The sequence below is a fragment of the Lynx canadensis genome, chromosome D2 (assembly GCF_007474595.2).
Source record: "Lynx canadensis isolate LIC74 chromosome D2, mLynCan4.pri.v2, whole genome shotgun sequence".
In the NCBI taxonomy this organism is placed as follows: Eukaryota; Metazoa; Chordata; class Mammalia; order Carnivora; family Felidae; genus Lynx; species Lynx canadensis.
The window spans coordinates 1,822,843-1,843,325 of record NC_044313.2 but is presented as its reverse complement, the minus strand read 5'-3'; the positions used below and the strand labels follow the sequence as shown (position 1 = coordinate 1,843,325).

The 20,483-nt window shown below is 47.1% G+C and overlaps 2 protein-coding genes across 2 annotated transcripts in view; one reads left to right on the top strand and one right to left on the bottom strand.

Moving 5' to 3' along the window:
• TCERG1L (transcription elongation regulator 1 like) overlaps positions 1–12,959 on the bottom strand; it is a 197,107-nt gene extending 184,148 nt beyond the window's left edge. Inside the window, exons 1-3 of the mRNA XM_032595298.1 lie at positions 12,786–12,959; positions 10,945–11,091; positions 10,013–10,193 (exon numbers count right to left, since the gene is read on the bottom strand). Of these exons, the coding sequence (XP_032451189.1) occupies positions 10,013–10,193; positions 10,945–11,091; positions 12,786–12,959 (502 nt within the window). The remainder of the gene's footprint in view (positions 1–10,012; positions 10,194–10,944; positions 11,092–12,785) is intronic.
• Positions 12,960–12,979: 20 nt separating this feature from the next.
• On the top strand, positions 12,980–14,107 carry LOC116738386 (translation initiation factor IF-2-like). Its single transcript, XM_032595297.1, has one exon. It carries the CDS (start codon positions 12,980–12,982, stop codon positions 14,105–14,107), a length of 1,128 nt encoding a protein of 375 aa, XP_032451188.1.
• Positions 14,108–20,483: the final 6,376 nt, after the last annotated feature.

The following is a 20,483-nucleotide window of genomic DNA, read 5'->3' as shown; positions in this document are numbered from 1 at the left end:
AAATATTTTAGGATTTTTTTCCATTTCTGTGAAAAATGCCATTGGAATTTTAATAGGAATTGCATTGAATCTATATATGTGGCTTTGGGTAATATGGACATTTTAACAATATGAATTATTCTGATCCATGAACACAGACGATGTTTTTTTTTTTCTTTGTGTGTGTGTGTGTGTGTGTCTTCTGCAATTTGTTTTGTCAAAGTCCTGTGGTTTCCATAGCACAGATCTTTCACTTCTTTGGTTAAATTTATTTCTAACTATTTTATGGGTTTTAATGCTATTGTGAATAGGATTGTTTTATTTCTTTTTCAGATATTTCTGTGAAATAGAAAATAGAAGTAGTGAAATAGAAAGGAAACTGCTTTCTGTATGTTGATTTTGTGTCTTGCAAGTCTACTGAATTTGATTAGTTCCAACAGAGTTTTGGCTTACCCTTTGGGATTTTCTCCATATAAGATTATATCATCTGCATATAAAGATAATTTTACACCTTTCTTTCTGTTTTGGATGCTATTTATCTCTTTCTTGGCCTGATTGCTCTAGCTAGGACTTCCAGTACGACGTTGAATAAGAGTGGTGACAATGGACATCTTTGTCCTGTTTCTGATCTTAAAGAAAAAACTTTCAACCTTTCACTGTTGAGTACAATGACACCCGAGGGCTGGTCACATAGGCCTTTATTATGTTGAGGTATGTTCCTTCTGTACTCAGTTTGTTGAGGGTTTTTTTTTTTTTTAATCATGAAAGGATATCGTATTTTATCAAATGCTTTTTCTGCATCTATTAGGAGGAGTATATGATTTTCATCTGTCAGTCTCTTAATGTGATGCACATTTATTGATTTGCAGGTGTTGAACCATCCCCACATCCCAGGATGGATCCCACCTCATCATGGCGTATGCTCCTTTTAATGTGTTGAGTTCAATTTGCTAATATGTTCTTGAGAATTTCTTTTTTTAATATAGGCATTTTAATGCAATAAATTTCTGTCCATACTCTGCTTTAGCTATGTCCCACAAGAATTTTTAAAATTGACTTTCATTTACATTCAATTCTAAATATTTTTAAATTTTCTCCATCACTTCCTCTTTCAGCTATACAGCACCTGACAGTTTTTCGTTTAATTTCCAGATACCTGGAAATTTTCTGGACTTTTTTTTTTTCCCTGCTACTGATTTCTAAATTAATCATATTGTGGCAAGAGAACAGATGATATAAATCTTTAACTATTTAAGATTTGTTGACGTGTTTTCTGGTCAGGAATATGATTTATATTGGTGAATCACACAAAAACTATGCACGCTGATCTTGTTAAGCAGAGTGTTCCATAAACGTCGATTTGATCAAACTGGTGGACGGTCCTGTGTAAGGTCTCTACGTCTGTACTGATATTTCGCCTTCTCACTCCATGAATTCCTGAGAGATGAGTGCCGCAGTCTCCAGCTACTATTGGTCTACTTCTTTGTTCAGTCCATCCTTGTTTCACGTATGCTGATGTTCTCTCACTGGACGCAGGCGCATTTAATATTTGTTTATTTTTCGGAGAGAGACAGAATGGGAGCAAGGAAGGGGCAGAGAGAGGGCGAGACACAGAATTTGAAGCAGGCTCCGGGCTGTCAGCACAGAGCCTAACATGGGGCTTGAACCCATAAACCATGAGATCATGGCCTGAGCCAAAGTCGGATGTTCAACCGACTGAGCCCCCCAGGCGCCCCACATGGAGACACGTTTAGAATTGTCATGCCTTCTTGGTATGTTTTTAAGTATGTTTTATTAGTTACATAATGTCCTTTTTCATCCCTGGTAATACTTCCTGCTCTGAATTCCAATCGGCCTAATATTAATGCAGGCATGCCAGCCTTCTTCTGATTGGTACTTGCATGCTGTGTATTTCCTATAGTCTCACTTTTATCTACTCTATATGTTTATTTTTTTTTTAATTTTTTTTTTCAACGTTTATTTATTTTTGGGACAGAGAGAGACAGAGCATGAACGGGGGAGGGGCAGAGAGAGAGGGAGACACAGAATCGGAAACAGGCTCCAGGCTCTGAGCCATCAGCCCAGAGCCCGACGCGGGGCTCGAACTCACGGACCGCGAGATCGTGACCTGGCTGAAGTCGGACGCTTAACCGACTGCGCCACCCAGGCGCCCCTACTCTATATGTTTATTTTTAAAATGACTTCCTTATGGACATCACGTACTTGAGGATGAATACTGCCTTTCAATTTGGGAGCTGATACTTTTGTACTTAAACCTACCACGTTGTAGTTACTATTTTTTTTTAACATTTGTTCCATCTGTACTTTGATCCTTTTCTTCCTATCTCTGCCTGCTTTTGTGTTGTTATGATTCTGATTTTATCTCCACTATTGTTTTATTAGTTACAACCTTTTAAATAATTTGTGAGTGCTCCCTTCATGCTTTATAATATGCATTTACTTCACCAGAGTTTGCCTTCAAATAATAATATAACCCTTGATGTGTGGTGTAATAGACGTACAGCTCTACACTTCCAATTTCTCCCTTCCCTTCTTTGTGATCGCCGACATTTTTGTTGATTTTATATATGCCATCTACGTATATTATATCACTACTGCTCATCCTTTACACAGTTAGCAATTAAGAGCAATTAAGAAGAAGGAAAATATATGTTACCTTACTGTATTTAATCTCTAGGATTCTTATTTCTTTTTGCACATGCTAGCTTCTCCCTCTATTATATTACTTCTGCTCTATATGCTTCTTTATATTTCTTGAACTACAGGTTTACTGACGATGAATTCTCTTCAGCTTTAGTTTGTTTGGGAAAATATTTATTTCACCTTCTTTTTGAGAACTGTTTTATCTTGGTAAAAAGGTCTTGAAGAGAGATATTTTACATTTTATTTATTTATTTTGAGAGAGAGAGAGAGCACCAGCACGGGAAGGGCAGAGAGAGAGAGAGAATCCCAAGCAGGCTCCGTGCTGCCAGCACACAGCCCAAGTCACGGTTTGAACTCACAAACTGTGAGATCATGACCTGGGCTGAAGCCAGGAGTTGGACACTTAGCCAACTGAGCCACCCAGGTGCCCCTTGAGAAGAGATTTTTTATCTTGGTCCTTTTCCGATGTCATTTTGTGCCTTCTGGCTTATATAGGTCCTGACAGTAAGACTACAATTTTAATCTTTGTTTCTGTGTAATGTGCCTTTTTTCTTTATTTGTCTTCAAGATTTGATTTTAATCTTTGAATCAGAAGTTTTAAAGTGATTTGTCTAGTTTTCAGTCGTGGAGTTTGCTGAGTCTCTTGGAGCCATGCTTTGACAATTTCCCTAATTTTTAAAATCATGTTTGGTCATTATTTCTTCAAATAATTTTTTGTTTTTTGCCATGATTTCTCTCCTCCTCCTCAGAGTTCAGTGAATACATGTGTTAAACCATTTGTTATAATGTCAAACCTCTATCATTTCACTCGTTTTCTCTTTGCGCTGCCATTTCAGTAATTTCCATCGATGTGTCTATACATTGGCTCATTCTTTCCTCGGACGCAATCATATCTATTCATGAACCCTCCAAAGTAGTCTTCATTTCTTATAATATGCTTTTTTTCCCTAGTATTTCAGGTTGTTGTTTTTATTTTCCATATCTGTGATGAAATTCTCCATCTGTTCATGTCCTCCTTTTCCACAAACGCATGACGATATGAATCGCAGTAATTCAAAGTCCCCGTCTGAAAGCGCCAACATCTGTGGCATCTGAGGACCTGGTTCTGTCGCTTGCTTTATCTCTTGATGATAGTTTAGCATCTCTTGCTTTGTTTGTGTGTGTTGTGACTTTTTAATTGAATGCCACACATCGTGGATAGAAAACCGAGAGTGTGGCAAATAGGATTTACTCCTAGAAGTGGGCACGCCCTTTCTTCTGTGAAGCTGCTAGTGAATGAGGTACGTCAGCATATTCGGGGGTTGACCTGGATTTGGATTTTGTTGCCGCAGTTGCCTTCAGTGTCCCATAGGCTTCGAAGCCCTTTAACGATGCCTTTTGCTGAGGATAAGCTCTGGGGTATCTGACAGACTTTCCTAATATCTGAGCACCCCCCCCCCTCAATTTTCAGCCATCCTCATATTCCTGCCCCACAGAAGAAGGGTCCCTCTCCAGGTCTTACCCTGGTAAGTGGCAGACGGCTGTGACCCTCACTCATCTGTGCTAGGCTGGGCAGGAGCCCTGGTCCAGTCTCAGATGCAGATAACGTTATCTGGGCTTCAAGTATGAGAGTTTTCTAGTGTTTCTGCTGCTTTTAACAAAGTTGAGGGATTTTAAAAGAGTTTGTACCTTCGTACTCACATCTCTCATTTCTTGTCTCCCTAGTTACAGACAACACAATTTGAGGTAGTCTATTCAAATCACTATTATTATTGTAATTCCTTCTCTAGGAAGAATATTGCTTGGACTTTTTCACTCGTTCCTGTAACCAAATTAACAAGTATTCTGTACGATTGACAGATGGTTGATAGTTAAAGATATTTTGAAGCCTAACTAATCCCACTCTTGGTTCTTGCCTTAGATTAATTTCTCAGTTAGTAGAAGATTTATTAAAGAGAGACTATACATTTTTACGACAAAATTTTCCCAAACTTCTCATATTCTATAGAAGAATTCTGAAGTAGATAGTGCTGTCATGGTTTGGAAATCAGAGGAAACAGAGGATCAAGTCTGCCTTTCAAAATCTTACTGGTAATTGCTTGAGAAGAGAGGATCAGTATTGACACATTCTGAATCACCATATAAAACACACGTGAACAAAATCAAAACACAAATAGTATAGCAAAAGAGTAAAAAGAGAGTAAAAGAAAGGAATTACAGAGAACAAACTGATGGTTACCAGAGAGGAAGAGGGTAGGAAGACGGGTGAAGTGGCTGATGGGGATTAAGGAGTGCACTTGTCCTGATGAGCACCGGGTGATGTATGGAAATGCTGGACCACTACATTGTACCCCTGAAACTAATATCACTTAACACCGTATGTTAACTAACTAAAATTAAAATAAAAACTTAAAAAATTATTTTAAAAAAGGAATCACAAAATACCATTAGAAACAGGATACAATAATATGGCAGAAGAAATATAAAAATAGGAAATCAACTCTAAATATGCTGAGCTACATCTCTAAAAGGCAAAGGCAGAGGCTGTGCCTTTAAATGATTAACCTGAGCTTAAAACAAACGACGAGGCAACACTGACAGGAAAGAGGGAGCCGTGCCGTGGAACAGTTGTCCAGGTAGGACAGAGGCAGGATTCACTTCCGACAAAGTCGAACTTGAGGTGAAAACTTGCTGCGACAAAGCTCATCGTGGCTTATTCGAGAACATCTTTTCCCTGCTTACGCATATGACTTTCCCGTTGGACACACGTTTCTTCAATCACAAACTTTTTGCTCATGATTCTCTAAAGCTTCCCCAACAACCAATCGCATCTAATACTGTAGGATGATGTGAAGCTGTGTCCACTCCTGTGTTAAGTGGTGCCCCTACCATGCATAAAATTTACCAGGAAATAGCGAGAAAGATAGCCGGCCCGGCCACGTGTAATACTTGAGCCGCACTCCGTTTCCTATGGAGGTCAAATAAAAATAGACGTGCCGTTTGCTTTCTATTTTACACATCACTCTCTCTAGCTATTCTCATCTTTTTTGTTGTCCCAGATACATACGCTCGAGACTTTTCCTGTGCTGTCATCTGTCATTACGTCCAGAATTGGTTCTTCTCTTTATTGATTTTAATGGCCAGAGTTCAAAATTTCCCTGTATTATCGCCTCATCTCTTCAAACTATCTTCCCCACGACTTTGCACCTTGACCAGCTCCCTTTCGATCTCATCTTTCGCTGCTTTTTTCATAAAACTTTTTTTTTTCCTACTGAGGTAAACCAAAAGTTGATTTACCCAACATATTTACAAGTTCCTGTGCAAGAGCCTTTTCCTAGGTTTGTTTCTCTTCCTCATCTGGTAAGTAAATAAGCCTTTCATGAAGCAGAGTTCCGCACTCTGAGTTCAGCTCCCATTTTCTCTCCCTCTCTCCCTGGTCATCTCTGACCAGGCGTTGTTGGGGGATTTTCCCAAGGGAGGGAGGCCATGCTGGTGGCAAGCCGCCTCTCCTCCCCAGCAGTCCTGCCCTGAATCACTTTCTGATGTCTGGGAGTGAGTGAGTCCTGGCTCGTTTCTCAGTGCAACCCATTCACACTTTAATTAGGGATAATTCCTTAAAAAGCCGCTAAATTATTCATCAGAGACTTAAGTTTCTAGTACAGCTGTAACTTTGCATATTTTTAAACGCTGGGATTTACTTTTCAGTGAGAAAACTCTCTGTCTTCTCTGTGTCTGTTCTGCTTCACTGTGCTGAAGGGACCACGGGTCGTCAGCCAAGGAAGGATGGAAAATTCCGCAGCACTGTGTGAAGATCGGCGGCTTCCTCACAACAGAACCAGAGGGATGATGGGGCCCGTCTGTTGATCCCAGATCCAAGCCCACTTACCGCCCATCCCTTCTCCCCCTACCTGCCTCTGTGGTGTCGCCACACCCAGCTGCTTATAATGACCGGATGCAACATTTCCCATGTGTTTGTGTCTTGGGACATTCCACTCCCTTTCTCTGGAATCCCATTCCCCTCTTCCTGCCCCGCTAAAGTTCTGCCACGTCTTGCTTGTGTGTTTCCGGTGGCATCACCCTCCTGGGGGTCTTTCCTGACAATCCCCCTCCTAAGATCTCCTCGAAGGCCTGCAGCCAGCATACATGATCCGTGTGGTGTAACTTTATCTGCCAACTTGCCTAAGCCCCACTGGAGCGTGATCTCCCTCGTGGCGCCTCGCACGGCCCTGGCTCAGGCGTCACCCCTGTGGCGGAGGGGGGGGGGGGAGGGGTGCACAGTGACAGCCTACCTGATGAAAGAAGGCAGGAATAGGATATTAACTATCCGCTTCCATGATTAAAACTGGTCAGTGGGCTTTTTTTCAGACCTGCACATGGTGGCGGACCATCACTATTCTGGTCAACATGAGGGAGACTGGGATGTATCAAAATACAGTTAAGTCCTTTATAATATTTACTAGACTTCTGAAGACTTACCCAAATCCAAAGTTGTGCTAATGTTCCATGAGACCCTGTTGCTGTGCACTTAATTCTTTTTTTAAAAATTTTTTTAATGTTTGTTTATTTTTGAGAGAGAGAGAGACAGAGACAGAGACAGAGTGCGAGTCGGGGAGGGGAAGAGAGAGGGAGACACAGAGTCCGCAGCAGGCTCCAGGCTCCCAGCTGTCAGCACAGAGCCCGACGCGGGGCTCGAACCCACGAACCGTGAGATCATGACCTGAGCTGAGACGGACTGAGCCCCCCAGGCACCCCAATTCCTAACCAACAGTATATCTGGGGGGTGCGATATTAATATGAGTCTCAGGGATCCCCTACCCACACCAACATCCCTACCTGTTTCAACCTCTAATTCAGTTCGGCAAACAACATGCTCACTCAAACAGCCGCATTCTAGCGTCACATCACGTGAGCTCATGGTCTGCTCTGACCGTGCCCCACACACAGCACAACACTGCGTACAAATCACTACTTCAAAAACAATTATTATGCAGAAATTGCTATGCATCCAAGAAAGGAAAATGAGCTTCCCTCGGTAGGCCTGTTCAAAACGAGGGGGACTGACTCATTCTTCTGGTTCTTTTGGAGTTCTAACAGTGCTTCTTTGATTAATTGAAAAGAGATCAATAAAATAGATCTATGATGGAAGGCCATTTACTTATGAATATAACGATTCGTAACAAGACCGATCAATTTAAAATATCAATTATATAACATATTTATAGATGATACATTAATATACAACATATAGTTTTATATCTAAAATGTATAACTATATAATAACAAATTAATATAATATTTAAATGTATCCATTTATAACAAGATATAAAATTTCATAGCAATTTTAATAATTACTTTTAATTATACATCCACAACTTGACATGGAAAATGTTTCATAAAGTTTTATTTTCTTATTAACTAGGGTGCTCCTGGCACGATGCATTTTTTCAGTTGACCCGGAGCTGACCTCCCCCGCCTCTCCCAGTTACTGGCACCCCTTCCCAGTTCCTCTGTTATGCAGTTAGTAACATATAAACAAACCCCTAAATGTGCTCTTTGGAACACAAGACATTTAACACATACTTTCCAGAATAGTGATCCCTAAAAATTCTGAAATGTATCAAAACATCAAGTTTTTCACAGAGTTCAGAAACTCCCCTCTCAAAACACATGCATTTAACTGTTATAAAATTATCTATGAAGGCAGACAAATATTTCCCCAGAAGACAGCAAAACTGTAAGTGCTATATTATTATGGTTTATAAGTAAAAAGAAAAAAAAACGGGGAAAAATGAAAGCAGAGATTTGACACACGGCAGACCAAGTCAGAATGGTCATTCTATTATCCACCAAGTTAGTAAGAAATATTCCTTTCTTTTGTTCTTTAAGATAGATTAGCCAGAAGGCAAAGGTAAAACTAACACAAATATGCTTGGAAGAAAGTGTGATCTGTTTCCCAAACAATAAACGATCTCCATAGGAAAGAAAAGTTGCCATAAGCTTCTTCAACTAGATGTTTCACACATTCGTAGTAGGGGGTTCCTAAGAGGACTAGGTCTACTGAAAAATGTCTCTCTGATATTCAAGCATAGCACTCAAGCCAGTTAAAGTCACAGAATCTTGATATACGACGTGCTATCTGATCATCTTTTATGGTCATTAAATTAAATAGGAAACAGGATCATCTCAGCGTAAAGTGTTTATAAATGTATGTATGATACTCATTCAGATTTTAATAACTCAGTAATGCATAATTACAAGGACAGAAGGGAAGATTCAGTCAAGAATCATTAAAGCCTGTGAAAAACACTAATAGTTGAGTTGTTCTTCCTGATTTATTACTAAACAAGATCTATAGCAAATTAGAATACATAAGATAGGCAAAGAGAGAAGAAAATAAATACGTCTCCTAAACCAGCACTGCGTTATCCACGGGAACATGTCCTTATTACTAAATTTTAGAGACACATATTGAGAAAAGCTTGGTAGGTAGGAAATTACAGGGAGATAATGTAATTCTGAAGTCATAAAATATTCCATAATGGAAGGCGTTGCAAGATAATCTTGGCATGGACAACATTTGCTTTTATAATATGATCTACGTTAAGGTGATTTTAAAAATCAATTTAAAAATTCATAAGATGATTTTATTCCCCTGTTGCTATATAGGGTTATTATACAATCCTTCATCCAGAAATTGTTTCATGGAAGTCTGTTCCAGGACAAATGTTCTTTCAGGCCACCAGACTCCAAAGATAGAACAAAATCCATCTTCCAAACGGTATATTTTTACAGGCCAGTCCCAATATCACCCCCAACGTGCAGGCAAAATTCATAAACATCCTGCATGTGCCCCTGCCCCTAGATCAAGGAGCGTGCTACACGCACCTGAGTCTGCATGGCAACACGTGTTTAACGGGTTCGATTAGCGCTCCTACCAAGAGCTATCGGCAGAAGATGTGGTCCTGTTCTAAAATCTGAGCGCCAGAAATATATGATTCTGTGCAAATCCCCTCTACCAAATCTTCATCTTAAAAACAGATTCCATAGTCTAAAAATGCAGTAAATGGGATACCTAACACTCAGTTTCTTCATAAAAAGGAATCATGCTCGTGAAAAACTCTATAACTTGAAGTAACCATTTGTTTAAAACGACAAATATGGTTTTCATACCTAAAATTAACATGACTAAAGCAAACGTATATATGTATATATATTTGCTGTATAAAAATATGTATGTATGTATATATATACAAATGTATATGTGTATGTATGTATATATATACATATGTATTTGTGTATATATATATGCTATATATATATACACACATACACACACACACACATATATATATATGTGTGTGTGTGTGTACATAGAGCACCGGGCACCAACCTGGTATCGGCTGAGGCGCCAGCACCAGTGCGGGAAGAGGCCTGGAGGCAGGAGCTGGTCTGGACAGAGACATCGCCACTTGATTCGCCAACAAGTGAGGCTTTTCGTGCCCGTGGAACAACCTTGATTCCTCAGGATATATCCATGTTGAGTCCACAGCAAAGGAATTGTTAAAAAAGATCTGTCCAAAAATAAAGCAAGCGTAACATTTAAGACAAGACACATGATAAAAGCTAAACACTACTATAAAATATTTCTCTTCCCCAACCTTGATTGAATATTGGAGATTCTGTAAGTGGGCACTCTGTAAAAGCATCATGCTAAAATTTAAAGATCCATGAGGCTCTGATACCAGTCACCTTCCGGACAAAGTCTTCTGGGCTGGTCTTCAACTATTGGCTTGGTCACTTCAACCTAGAAGCCAGCTTACAGATTGAAGAATCAGCCCACTGAGGTCAACAGTCTGCCGTAGAGCAAGCCACCATATTAGCTGCATTCAGTTTTCCGAGCAAACAAAGTGTGGCCATTAGGTTTGGATTCAAAAGCCAAGATGAAGCATCAGAAAGGTGGACACTCAAAGCAACAACGGCAAGAAAACCCCGCTTTCAGAATTTATACTTAAATTATATGTTTCAGGCTAGATTCCGATCAACGGTTATAGATTCAAAAACTGAAAATTTTTAGAAGTAGATTCTGATTGGAAGTAGAAATCTCATATTGTTCTATGGAATCCACATTTTTAAGTTAAAACAAAAGGACCCCCCCCCACCTCTGCTGGTGCTTTCGAACAGACTGATTTTACTCTGAAAAGGTTTCTCTCTAGACCTACAGATTACAATCAGAAAATGCACAGTGTTTTCTGCTGTTGTGGTGAGACCCAACAAAGTAATAATTAAAGGTCCCCTTATCTAATTAAACTGCTTGCATTTTACCTTACAATTAGGTATCCTTTTGTCTATCCAACTTTTCCCAACAGGAGGAGGAAGAGCGGCCGGGCAGACATGTGGGAAAATGGGCACCAGCTCCACAGTGGAAGAAGGGGTCAGTCCTATGGACGGAGAATGGCCACCGAACAGCCACTGAAAGCCAAGAGAAGAGAAGGGAGTGCTCATTAGCCTAAATAGATCAGCTAGGTCGTACCACAAGACACCGGGGGGAATGCTTCTGAAAAAGAATTTAAAAATGGATGCATTTGATTAGGAGAGAAATTCCCTCCTTCAACAGTGGAGGAAAACTGTAAATGTTCACAAAATTTTAAAAATTTAAAAGTTTCCCTATTTGAATCATCACAACGCATCACCAACATTGCATTCTTCCATACCGAGAAAGAATTTCCAAGCACAAAACCGTAAGATTGTGGTAAGAAATGGGTTTCTGCCTTGAGATAATGAGAAACCACAGTGGAAAGACGAAATGCTGGGCATTCCTCTTACAATTCGTGAATTCTTTTCATAAGCAAGCAGGGAGTTGTATTTTATGATAATCTTTTCAACACAACATGTTGTATTAATTATGCTTATCATTTGAAAAGCCAACACAACTAATATTTTCAAAATAAAATCAGCTAAGGGGTTAAGATTCAAAGTTTCCCAAGGTTCACAAATGCAAATACATTCCAAGGCAAAGAAAAGGTAAGTGAGGTTATCACATAACCAAAGATCCCAGTGCACAGAATAAAACAGCAAACACTGGAAGGGGGCAGACAATTTAGGAGACGGTCTCCCTAATCCAAATAACTGAATCTTCATCAGTGGAGAACCAGGAAGATCACTGCTCAGTGGTATGGAACGTTTCAATATCTATTTGTTTTAAGATCATAAAAGCGTTTTTTTAATTTTCCTGTTATGGGAAAATATTCTTCTGGTTCTAAATACTGTTATTTAACAGAAAACATGTAGCACGAAAATATTTAGAAGATAAGAGTTTTGGATTTTTCTTTTTAAATTTACACACACACACACACACACACACACACACACACAAATGCAGTGTTCTATACAGAAAAAAAAAATCGTAGTTCCTTGACATTATACACCTCTAGTGGTAGCACTCTGATATAACAACCCCTTCAAAACACGGAAAAAGCTACCAACGTTTTATTCAATAAAACCCAATATGAACTGCATCACACATCAAAATGTGATATCCAGCACCGCATACGTGATGTATCATTAAGTCTAAAGAGCAAATTAGGAGGAGTTTAATAATATCTTTTAGAAAAGCCCACAAGATAATATTGGAATTAAATTAATTAAATGATGTTTTCTAACACACCACTCATTTGAATATGCTAATGAAGGCAATCTTTGGAATAAAATACATGTTATTCCCTGATTTAAATGCATCTGCATAGTTAGATAGCAAACAATGGGTCTTGCCAAAAGCAGGCTGCCTTGCTCTGTCGCACCATTAATCAAGGCACAGTCACTTTTTCTTTTTAATCCCAGGCTTTCGACCCCAAACTCTTCTAAAGTGCATTACGGCATTAGCTAATCTGGTGGACTCAGGCTGACCAAGGTGGGAGGGGAAATCGCCCGTAGTATTTCCCAATATTAAAGGCAGGATTTCCTTGCCGGCTTCCATTGGTTTGAATTCTCTCAAGCATTGTCCTGAGTCTATTTAAAAAAAAAAAAAAAAACCCACCCAGATCAGAATCAGAAATAGCTATTGATTCCCAGCCTGCTTTTCAAGTCTGGCAGAGACTGTAAAAGTATTAACTTCTCTGCGATAAGTCAGCCCCGGCTCGCGGCCGCAGCGGCGGCGACTTCCGCACCGCGCTCTGGACAGCGACCCCGGCCCGGGCGAAAGTTGCGGCCAGGGCGGTCCCAACTTGGCCTTGGGGTGCGGGGTCCGGAGCGCTCGGCCCACGCAGCCCGGCGCCACCGGCCGCAGGACCTGCCGGGAGGCAGCGCGGGCCGTCGAAGCATGAACTTTGTCGCCGAGGCATGGCTGCCGGGCTGCGCCCTGATGGCTCGGGAAGCCGAGGACCACCGGGGGCGGGGAAAGGGCGCGCGAGCCGCAGGGCCAGGGGCCGCCCCCCGGGGCCAGGCGCGGGCCGCGCCCGGGGAGGGGGGGGGCGAGGTGGGGCGAGGTGGGGCGGGGGTGGGGCCCAGCCGGCGACCCCGGGGCCGGGGCCGGGGCCGGGGGCCGCGGACACGTTACCTGCCCGTGCAGCAAGGGGTAGTGGAGCGCGGCGGCGGCGGCGGCGGCGTGGTCTGGCGCAGAGGGCAGCGGCAGCAGCGGCGGCAGCAGGGGCTCGCCGGGGGCCGGCCAGCCGGGCGGCCCCGGGAGCAGCGGGGCGGCGGGGGGCTGCGCCGCGGCCAGCAGCACGGGCGGGGGCGCGACCCCGGCGCCCAGCCGGAGCAGCCCGGCCGCGCCGGGCACCATCCATACCCAGGGCGGCGGCGGCGGCGGCGGCGGGTCTGCGTTCATCGGCCAGAGGAGAGGCTGCCGCCGCCGGGGCTGCTGCTGCTGCTGCTGCTGTTGCCGCCGCCGCCGCGGGAGCCTGGCGCCCACCAGCATCCTGCATCCCCGCGCGGGCGGCGGCGGCGGGGGCGGCGGGGGCGGCGGGCGCCCGAGGTGCGGGCCGGCGGCGGCGCGGGCTCCGGAGCCAACTCACTTGGTTCCGCGGCGCGGCCGCTCGCTCCGCCCCTGCCCCGCGCGGGGAGCCCCTCCTCCCGCCCGCCGCCCGCCCCCTCCGAGCGCGGCCGCCCTCGCCGCCGCCGCCGCCCCCGGGGCCCCGGCCGGGCCCGTGCGCCCCCCCCCCCCCCCGCAGTCCCCCGCCCCTACTCGAGGCTGCGGCCGCCCGCGCCCCTGGACCCCCAGCGGCGGCGCGGGCGGAGGCGGCGGGGCGGGGTGTGGGGGGTGGCGCGGGCGCGCGGACCCGGGTCCCGCGGATCGCGCCCCCGGCTCCCGTGCGGCGCGGGAGGCCGCCGAGTGGCGCGGACGGTGCGCACGGAGGGGCCCCGAGCTCGGCCGGGCCCGGGAGCGGAATCCACGCGCGGCGGCCAGCGGAGGCCAAGGCGGCGGCGGTGGAGCCGGGCGGGGCTGGGGGCGCGAGCAGGCACCGCGCCAGCCGCCCTCTGCCCGGATTAAGCGGGGCCGGGGTCTCGGGTCTCAGGGCTCCGAGGGGGTGCCGGCCGCGGACCCGACGCCCCGCAGGCATCCATCGCCACTGGGGGCGAGTAGATTTATCTCTCGGGAGAATCTTCCCAACATTTCCCTGAGTCCCCAGCAGGTCCTCTGCCCCGGCGGCCTGTGCCCCACGCCCCACTAGCTCCCTTGCGACGCAGCAGGCAGGTCGCCTCCGGGCCTTTGCACAGGTTGGCCCCGCGGTCGGACCGTGAACTGGTCCTGGATTCCCCCAGGCACAGGACTGTGCCTTCACCCACCGCAGGCGGCTTCTGCCGAGCACCCTGAGCTGCCTGGGGCTGAGGACGGATCCCTCCTCCCAGGACCCTCGCTCAGCCCGGAGCACAGCCTGAGCCTGCACAGCCGGCAGGTACGGCGCCGGTCACACGCAGTCACCGCCAGGCGGCGCGTCGCAGCCGCTCGGGCCCACCTCCTGCTGCAGACCCTGGTCCCTCGGAGCGCCATCAGCATCACCTCCGTGTGCCCCTGGCCCCAAACAGCGGCTCGGACACGTAGCCCAGCCCTGGGCGACTCGTGTGCTGATAAATTGCTTAGGTCGCTAAGCCAGCAAAGCCCACCAGCAGCGAGCAGAGCCCGGGCTTCTGTGCAGCATTTGATGAAGGGGCTTCCGGCCGCCTAAAGCGGAAAGGGGGGCGGGCTTGGGATGCACGCATCCAAGAGCTTGTCTGGAAAGCTCACGCTGACCTAGAGGGACAGCATGCGCCCACGCACCCACACCCACGGACACAGTTGAGACCCCCGGGACCGCATTATCTCATCACCTCTGAACTGGAGGCCACATCCCCCCCAGGGAAGGTAGACCACCAGGGCGCCTTCAACTTGCTTCTGGCCTTGTGTGCTCGTCCTAATTTGCCTAATTTCCTCCTGGCCTGGCATGATTTCTGGTAGATCCGGGCATATGCTAATTTACATAGCTGGCATCCCCCTACTTCCCTCCATGCAAACCAGCTTTCAATTAGCAAGTTTAGCTTTCTCTTTGATGCAAAAGTACTGGCAAGATTTTGGGTTTTTTTCTCACCTAAAATCAGAAAGCTCTGCAGATTAGAGTCTGTTACTATTCAGTTTAAGCCCTTAATTCATGTGCATCTATTTGTCTGTGCATACACACGTGATCTTGACGGCCACAGCCAGACTAGGCTTTTCAGGGCGGGCGTCTTTAGGCAGGCTAACGTGGACCTCTTAAGGGTCCTGCTTGAACAGGAGTCTTCGTCCCTTCTTCCTCACCGGGGGACTGGAGACCGGGGACCACTCGTGGCAATGTCCGGCTCGTTTGCTTCTGCGTGAACACAGGGCTACGTGCACTGACCCCCTGCCCCTGGGAAGGTAGGGTCGAGCCAGCATCCCAGGCGCTTCGGCAAGCACTTGGGGAGGACTCTCGCCCCACTCCTACACAGCACTGTCCTTGGAGCGGTTCTACTGAAGGCAGCTTTTGTCACCTGCTGATATTTATTCCCTCCCCGGGGATTCCAGTGCCCTGAGTGCAGGTGACTTGGGCAACCACTTGGCTCTGAATGACAGCTAGAAAATCCCAAGTAACTGTTCACTCACATAAGCTCAGAGTAGTCCAAACTCTTTTGTCGTTTCCTGCCATGGGCTTAACTGTACCTGGTTATTACAAAGCTTTGAATTCTTTCCTGTACCGTGCTCCATTCTGGCGACAGCGCAGATGCAGAGTGGTTTCCACTAATGCGTTAACGGACATGATGGGGGACCCGGGAGACGGGCTTATCTCCCACTTCTGGCTCTTGTCCCACTCAGCCTCATCCCAGGGTCTCCCCCCTGCACCCCACTCAGCCCGGGAACAACCCTAAACCCTCTGAGATAGTAGAAGCTCTCCTCATAGACACTCTAATCCCAGCGGGATTTAAAGGACTCTCTTCCAGCCGGAAGCCCTGTTCTCCTTGAGGACCAGAAATCAAGGACCCGCCCATCCGCAGGTGGAGGCTCTGTGCCGGGTAGATACTGTACTACTGGTAAGCAGGTCTGCTTGCCCGGCAGTGCCCCTGGGGGGGGGTCGCCCTGGGCGGGGCACATGGCTGGCACCCCACAAATTCAGGTCGGTTGTCTCAGTGAGACATTTTCTTTATAAAGACTTTTATACACACCTAGTGTCAAGGTCTCCTAAGCAATAAAAACAGCCCTAAGTCCACCTGCGTGATTCAGGGAAAACCAGCAGAAATTTCTAGCTGAGACCGACAGGGAAGAGGAGATCCACACCACGAGAAAACATGTCAGTTATTGACATATGCTAACGAGTTCTGGATTGTTTCTCACCTTTCAGGAAAAAATAATGTTGGGGGTTAGGGAGAGATCAATGAAATAAGATTTTGCAGGCTCTAAAAGGCTTTTCTTTTTATTCCAAGTTATTTGGTTCTGTTTTCCTAAATAAAAAGTAATAGAATCTGAAGAATGGGAAAGATACAGATGCTCCCTTCCAGACCTTCAGAGTTAAAACAAGGCCCCGGAGAAGGGGAGGAAGGTGGAGCGGAGGCGTCCCCCCTGCAGCGCCCCGCCCACCCGCCCACACGGCCGGAACATGGTCACAAAGCAAACACAGATGCCACCTCGTCCTCCCCTGCCGAACACTCACCAACTGTGGCGTGATGAGGGCCTGGACAAGAGCCAGGAAGGCCGCCACAGCAGGGGCAACAGCTGACAACGTAGTGCCTGACTCAGTGCCGGGTCAGAAGAAGAAGCTTCCGGGTAAAGCGCCGGTGGACGTGGGAGCCTGTGCAGCTGAGCATCTCTCCTGGAGGTGAGGACTTCGGGGGTGACCAGCAGCGAGGAGGAGCGTCCCCAAGCAGGACGACTCAGAAGCCCCTGTGGGAAATCGGGAAAGATGCACCGTGTCACAACTGGAAACGCACTCAGGAGTTCGGGGGCAAAGTCGTGGACGGGGTGCGGGGCTTGGGTCAGCCCGGGAGCTGAGGGTGACAGCTGTCGGCGTCCCTGGGGGCAGGGATGGGGGCGGGCTCACCCCAGCTGATGACGTGTCTTGGGTATACATCACATGGAATGCATCCTATAATATCGCATTTCATACTGAGTTGCATTTTCTAACAAAATAGTTTTGATTCACCTTGTGCTGTATATAATTTAAATCTTATTTTTCACCCAACTTCATAGCGTGAGCATTCCTCCACATTATTAAAAATTCTCAGAAGAGCCCACTTATGAATAGCGGATGATTCGGAGTTAAGGTGCCCTAATGGGAATTTGGTAGCCAACACAACTCTGCCTGTGTTTCTGTTTGTAGTTACAAAACTCTGTCTGTCTATCTATTTGTCTGTCATCTATCTATCTAATCTATCTATCTATCTATCTATCTATCTATCTAATCTGTCTATCTATCTAATCTATCTGTCATCTATCTAATCTATGTATCTATCTATGTATCTATCTGTCTATATGTCTATCTATCTATCTATCTATCTAATCTGTCTGTCATCTATCTATCTGATCTATGTATCTGTGTACCTATCTGTCTATCTATCTATCTAAACTGTCTATCTATCTACCTACCTACCTACCTAATCTCCCTATCTACCTGTCTATCCATCCATCTATCCATTCACCCATGACACATGTAAAGTGTTCCAAATAATGGACGGTGTAGAGGCGTGTGGAACAGAGCGAGGCCGCTGTGAAACCAGAGCCCTAGGCGGTTTCTCCTTGGATTCTCAGGACAACTTGGGAACCATGCTCCTCTCCCCGTGCCCCCAGCCTCCACCCTGCCCGGAGGCACGTCCCCAGGTCCACACTGATACTGGGTCATGGCACCTCTTGGGTCACCACGTGCACCTCTTGGGTCAGCTCAGCTGAAAGTCCAGGGATGGCAGAGACCAAACGTGCTTCTCTTTTCTGTCCCCCAGCACCCAGCGAACGGAAGGTCTGTGCGGGAAGCTCCACTGAGCCCCCGCCGGACCAGGAGACAGATCTGTTACCTGACCGAGTCCCAGCCAACAGACAGTGACACAGCCGGGGCTTTGCGGGTTGTTTCCAAGGAGAGGGGCTGGGACCCAGCCAGGCCATCTGCCAAGCCACATGCCAGGTGTGTCCACCCAGAGGGGCGGCTTCCTGAGATCCACAGCAGGGCAGCCTGGGTGCTGGGCTCCAGAGAATGACAGAGAGAGACAGCCGTGCCTCATGAAGTGACAGCACCAAACACTCGCTCGTAAAAAGCAGAAGGCCCTGGGCAGGGGGTACAGGAGGTCCTACGTGCTCTGAGTGCACTCATTCCTTGCTTTCGGCTCTTCAGACAAGGATGACCTGAGAAGGCAGGGAGGTCAGGGACAGGGGGACGGGGGGCACCCCCAAGACAGGCTCCGGCAGGGCTGGGGGGGTGGGGTCTGTCTTAATGCCCTCACGGCTCTCGGCCCCTCCCTGTGCCTTTTACTGTCCCACCACTGCCCAGCAGCCCCAGCTTCTGGGTGGGGGGTTGGAGGTCTACAGTCTCAGAGCCTGGGTTACCCGGCCCTTACGATGAGGAGGGAGGAGACACACAGTGCAATGAATTCGCACCAGCCAGACGATTTATCTGCCTCGTTGTTGGCACACATCTGGCGGCATGATTTGTGGGTTTTGGAGACTCGAAATGGTTTGCGCTCTCACTACGAAGCCCGACCAGACAACGAGACAGCGCCGTGATGCATGCTAAGCAGACCCAAATTTCCCATTCCGACGCAAACATTTACACGTAGGTGTGCTTTCATTTTGTTCTGTCAAAACACGTTGACCTCATGCCAGACGCAGCCTCCGTGTTAGCCCGGTTCCGATCTGCCCGGCATGACGTGCTCTTTCCCCGGATTTCTCAACTCGGTCGGAGAAGGGGGTGGGGACTCCCGGCATCCACGTCCCTGTGGAGAGGCACATTTGACCACCACTCCGCTTAACTGCCCTGTGGCCTTGCCACATGCTGACTTGTAAGAGGGGCCGCGATTCGAAAACCTATTGGAACATTTCTGCTGATTGGAAATGACTCAGGAGGAGAAGCAGTCTGGTCTGAACTGGGAAGAACGTAGAGTGTCGAGTGCGTTTTTCACACAATCTGACTGTTTCGGGGCATAACCAGTAGCACGGGGTCACGGGAGGTCAAGGGGAAGCCTGCCACGCCACCTCCAAGCGGGTGAGAGGCTTTGGCGATTACGCACCAAAGGCGTGTCGTTCCTCTTTGCAGGCTAATCAGCTTCCTCCATACCCGGGGTGCACTTTGCAGATTCCAACCAGGTTCAAATTATTTTTTTTAGTATGAAATGTATTGTCGAATTGGTTTCCACACAACACCCAGGGCTCATCCCAACAGCTGCCCTCCTCAAAGCCCATCACCCACTTTCCCCTCCCTCCCGCCCCCCATCAACCCTCAGTTCGTTCTCAGTTTTTTAGAGTCTCATATGGTTTGCCTCCCTCCCTCTCTAACTTTTCTTTTCCCTTCCCCCCCCCCCCCACCAATGGTCTTCTGTCAAGTTTCTCAGGATCCACATAGGAGTGAAACCATATGGAATCTGTCCTTCTCTGCCTGACTTATCCCACTTAGCATCACACTCTCCAGTTGCATCCACGTTGCTACAAAGGGCCATATTTCGTTCTTTCTCGTTGCCACGCGGTGTTCCATCGTGTCTATAAACCACATCTTCTTTATCCGTTCGCCAGTTGATGGGCACAAACCCCCCAGCACAGGATCTGGAGTCACAGCGTCACCCAGAGCACATTTCTTCAGAGGCACGGGACAGGATTCCCGGGGAGCGGATGGTCTGCACCGCTCCTGGTGGCTCAGCACCGATCTGCCAACACGGGCCCGAGCTGGGCCCTCGCTCCCCCCAGCAGCGTCCAAGCAGCCCGGATGCAGGGGCCACCATGCTGGCCATCACACAGGCTTCTGTGTGCCCCGACTGTGAACGTGGGGGTCCAGCCCGTGGTCAAGCTGCACGCTGAGCTCCGGGCACGAAACCTAAGGGCGGAAATGGGTGTCGTTAGGTCAGGCTGACGTGTCTGTCCGTCCTCAGCCTCTGTGCCTGATTCCACTCTTCCCTTCTCTTCAGAAGCATCTGGGCCCCGCAGCCTCTCTGCACAAACGTTTGGTTTTATCCAGCACCTCCCACTCCCGAGAAATGGCAGGTCTGAACTCAGCGACCATAATCCTCCAAATCCAAATTCTCCCTTCTCGATAATAAATCACATTTCAACCGAAAAAAAATCGAGGATACGACTAAACATGCTCTCTGCACCATTGATTGTCTTAATATTTTTCACCTTGATAAAATATTCTTAGGGCAAGAAAAAAAAAATAGAAGCTCGTAGAAGATCGTCTGTTTTTTCTTCC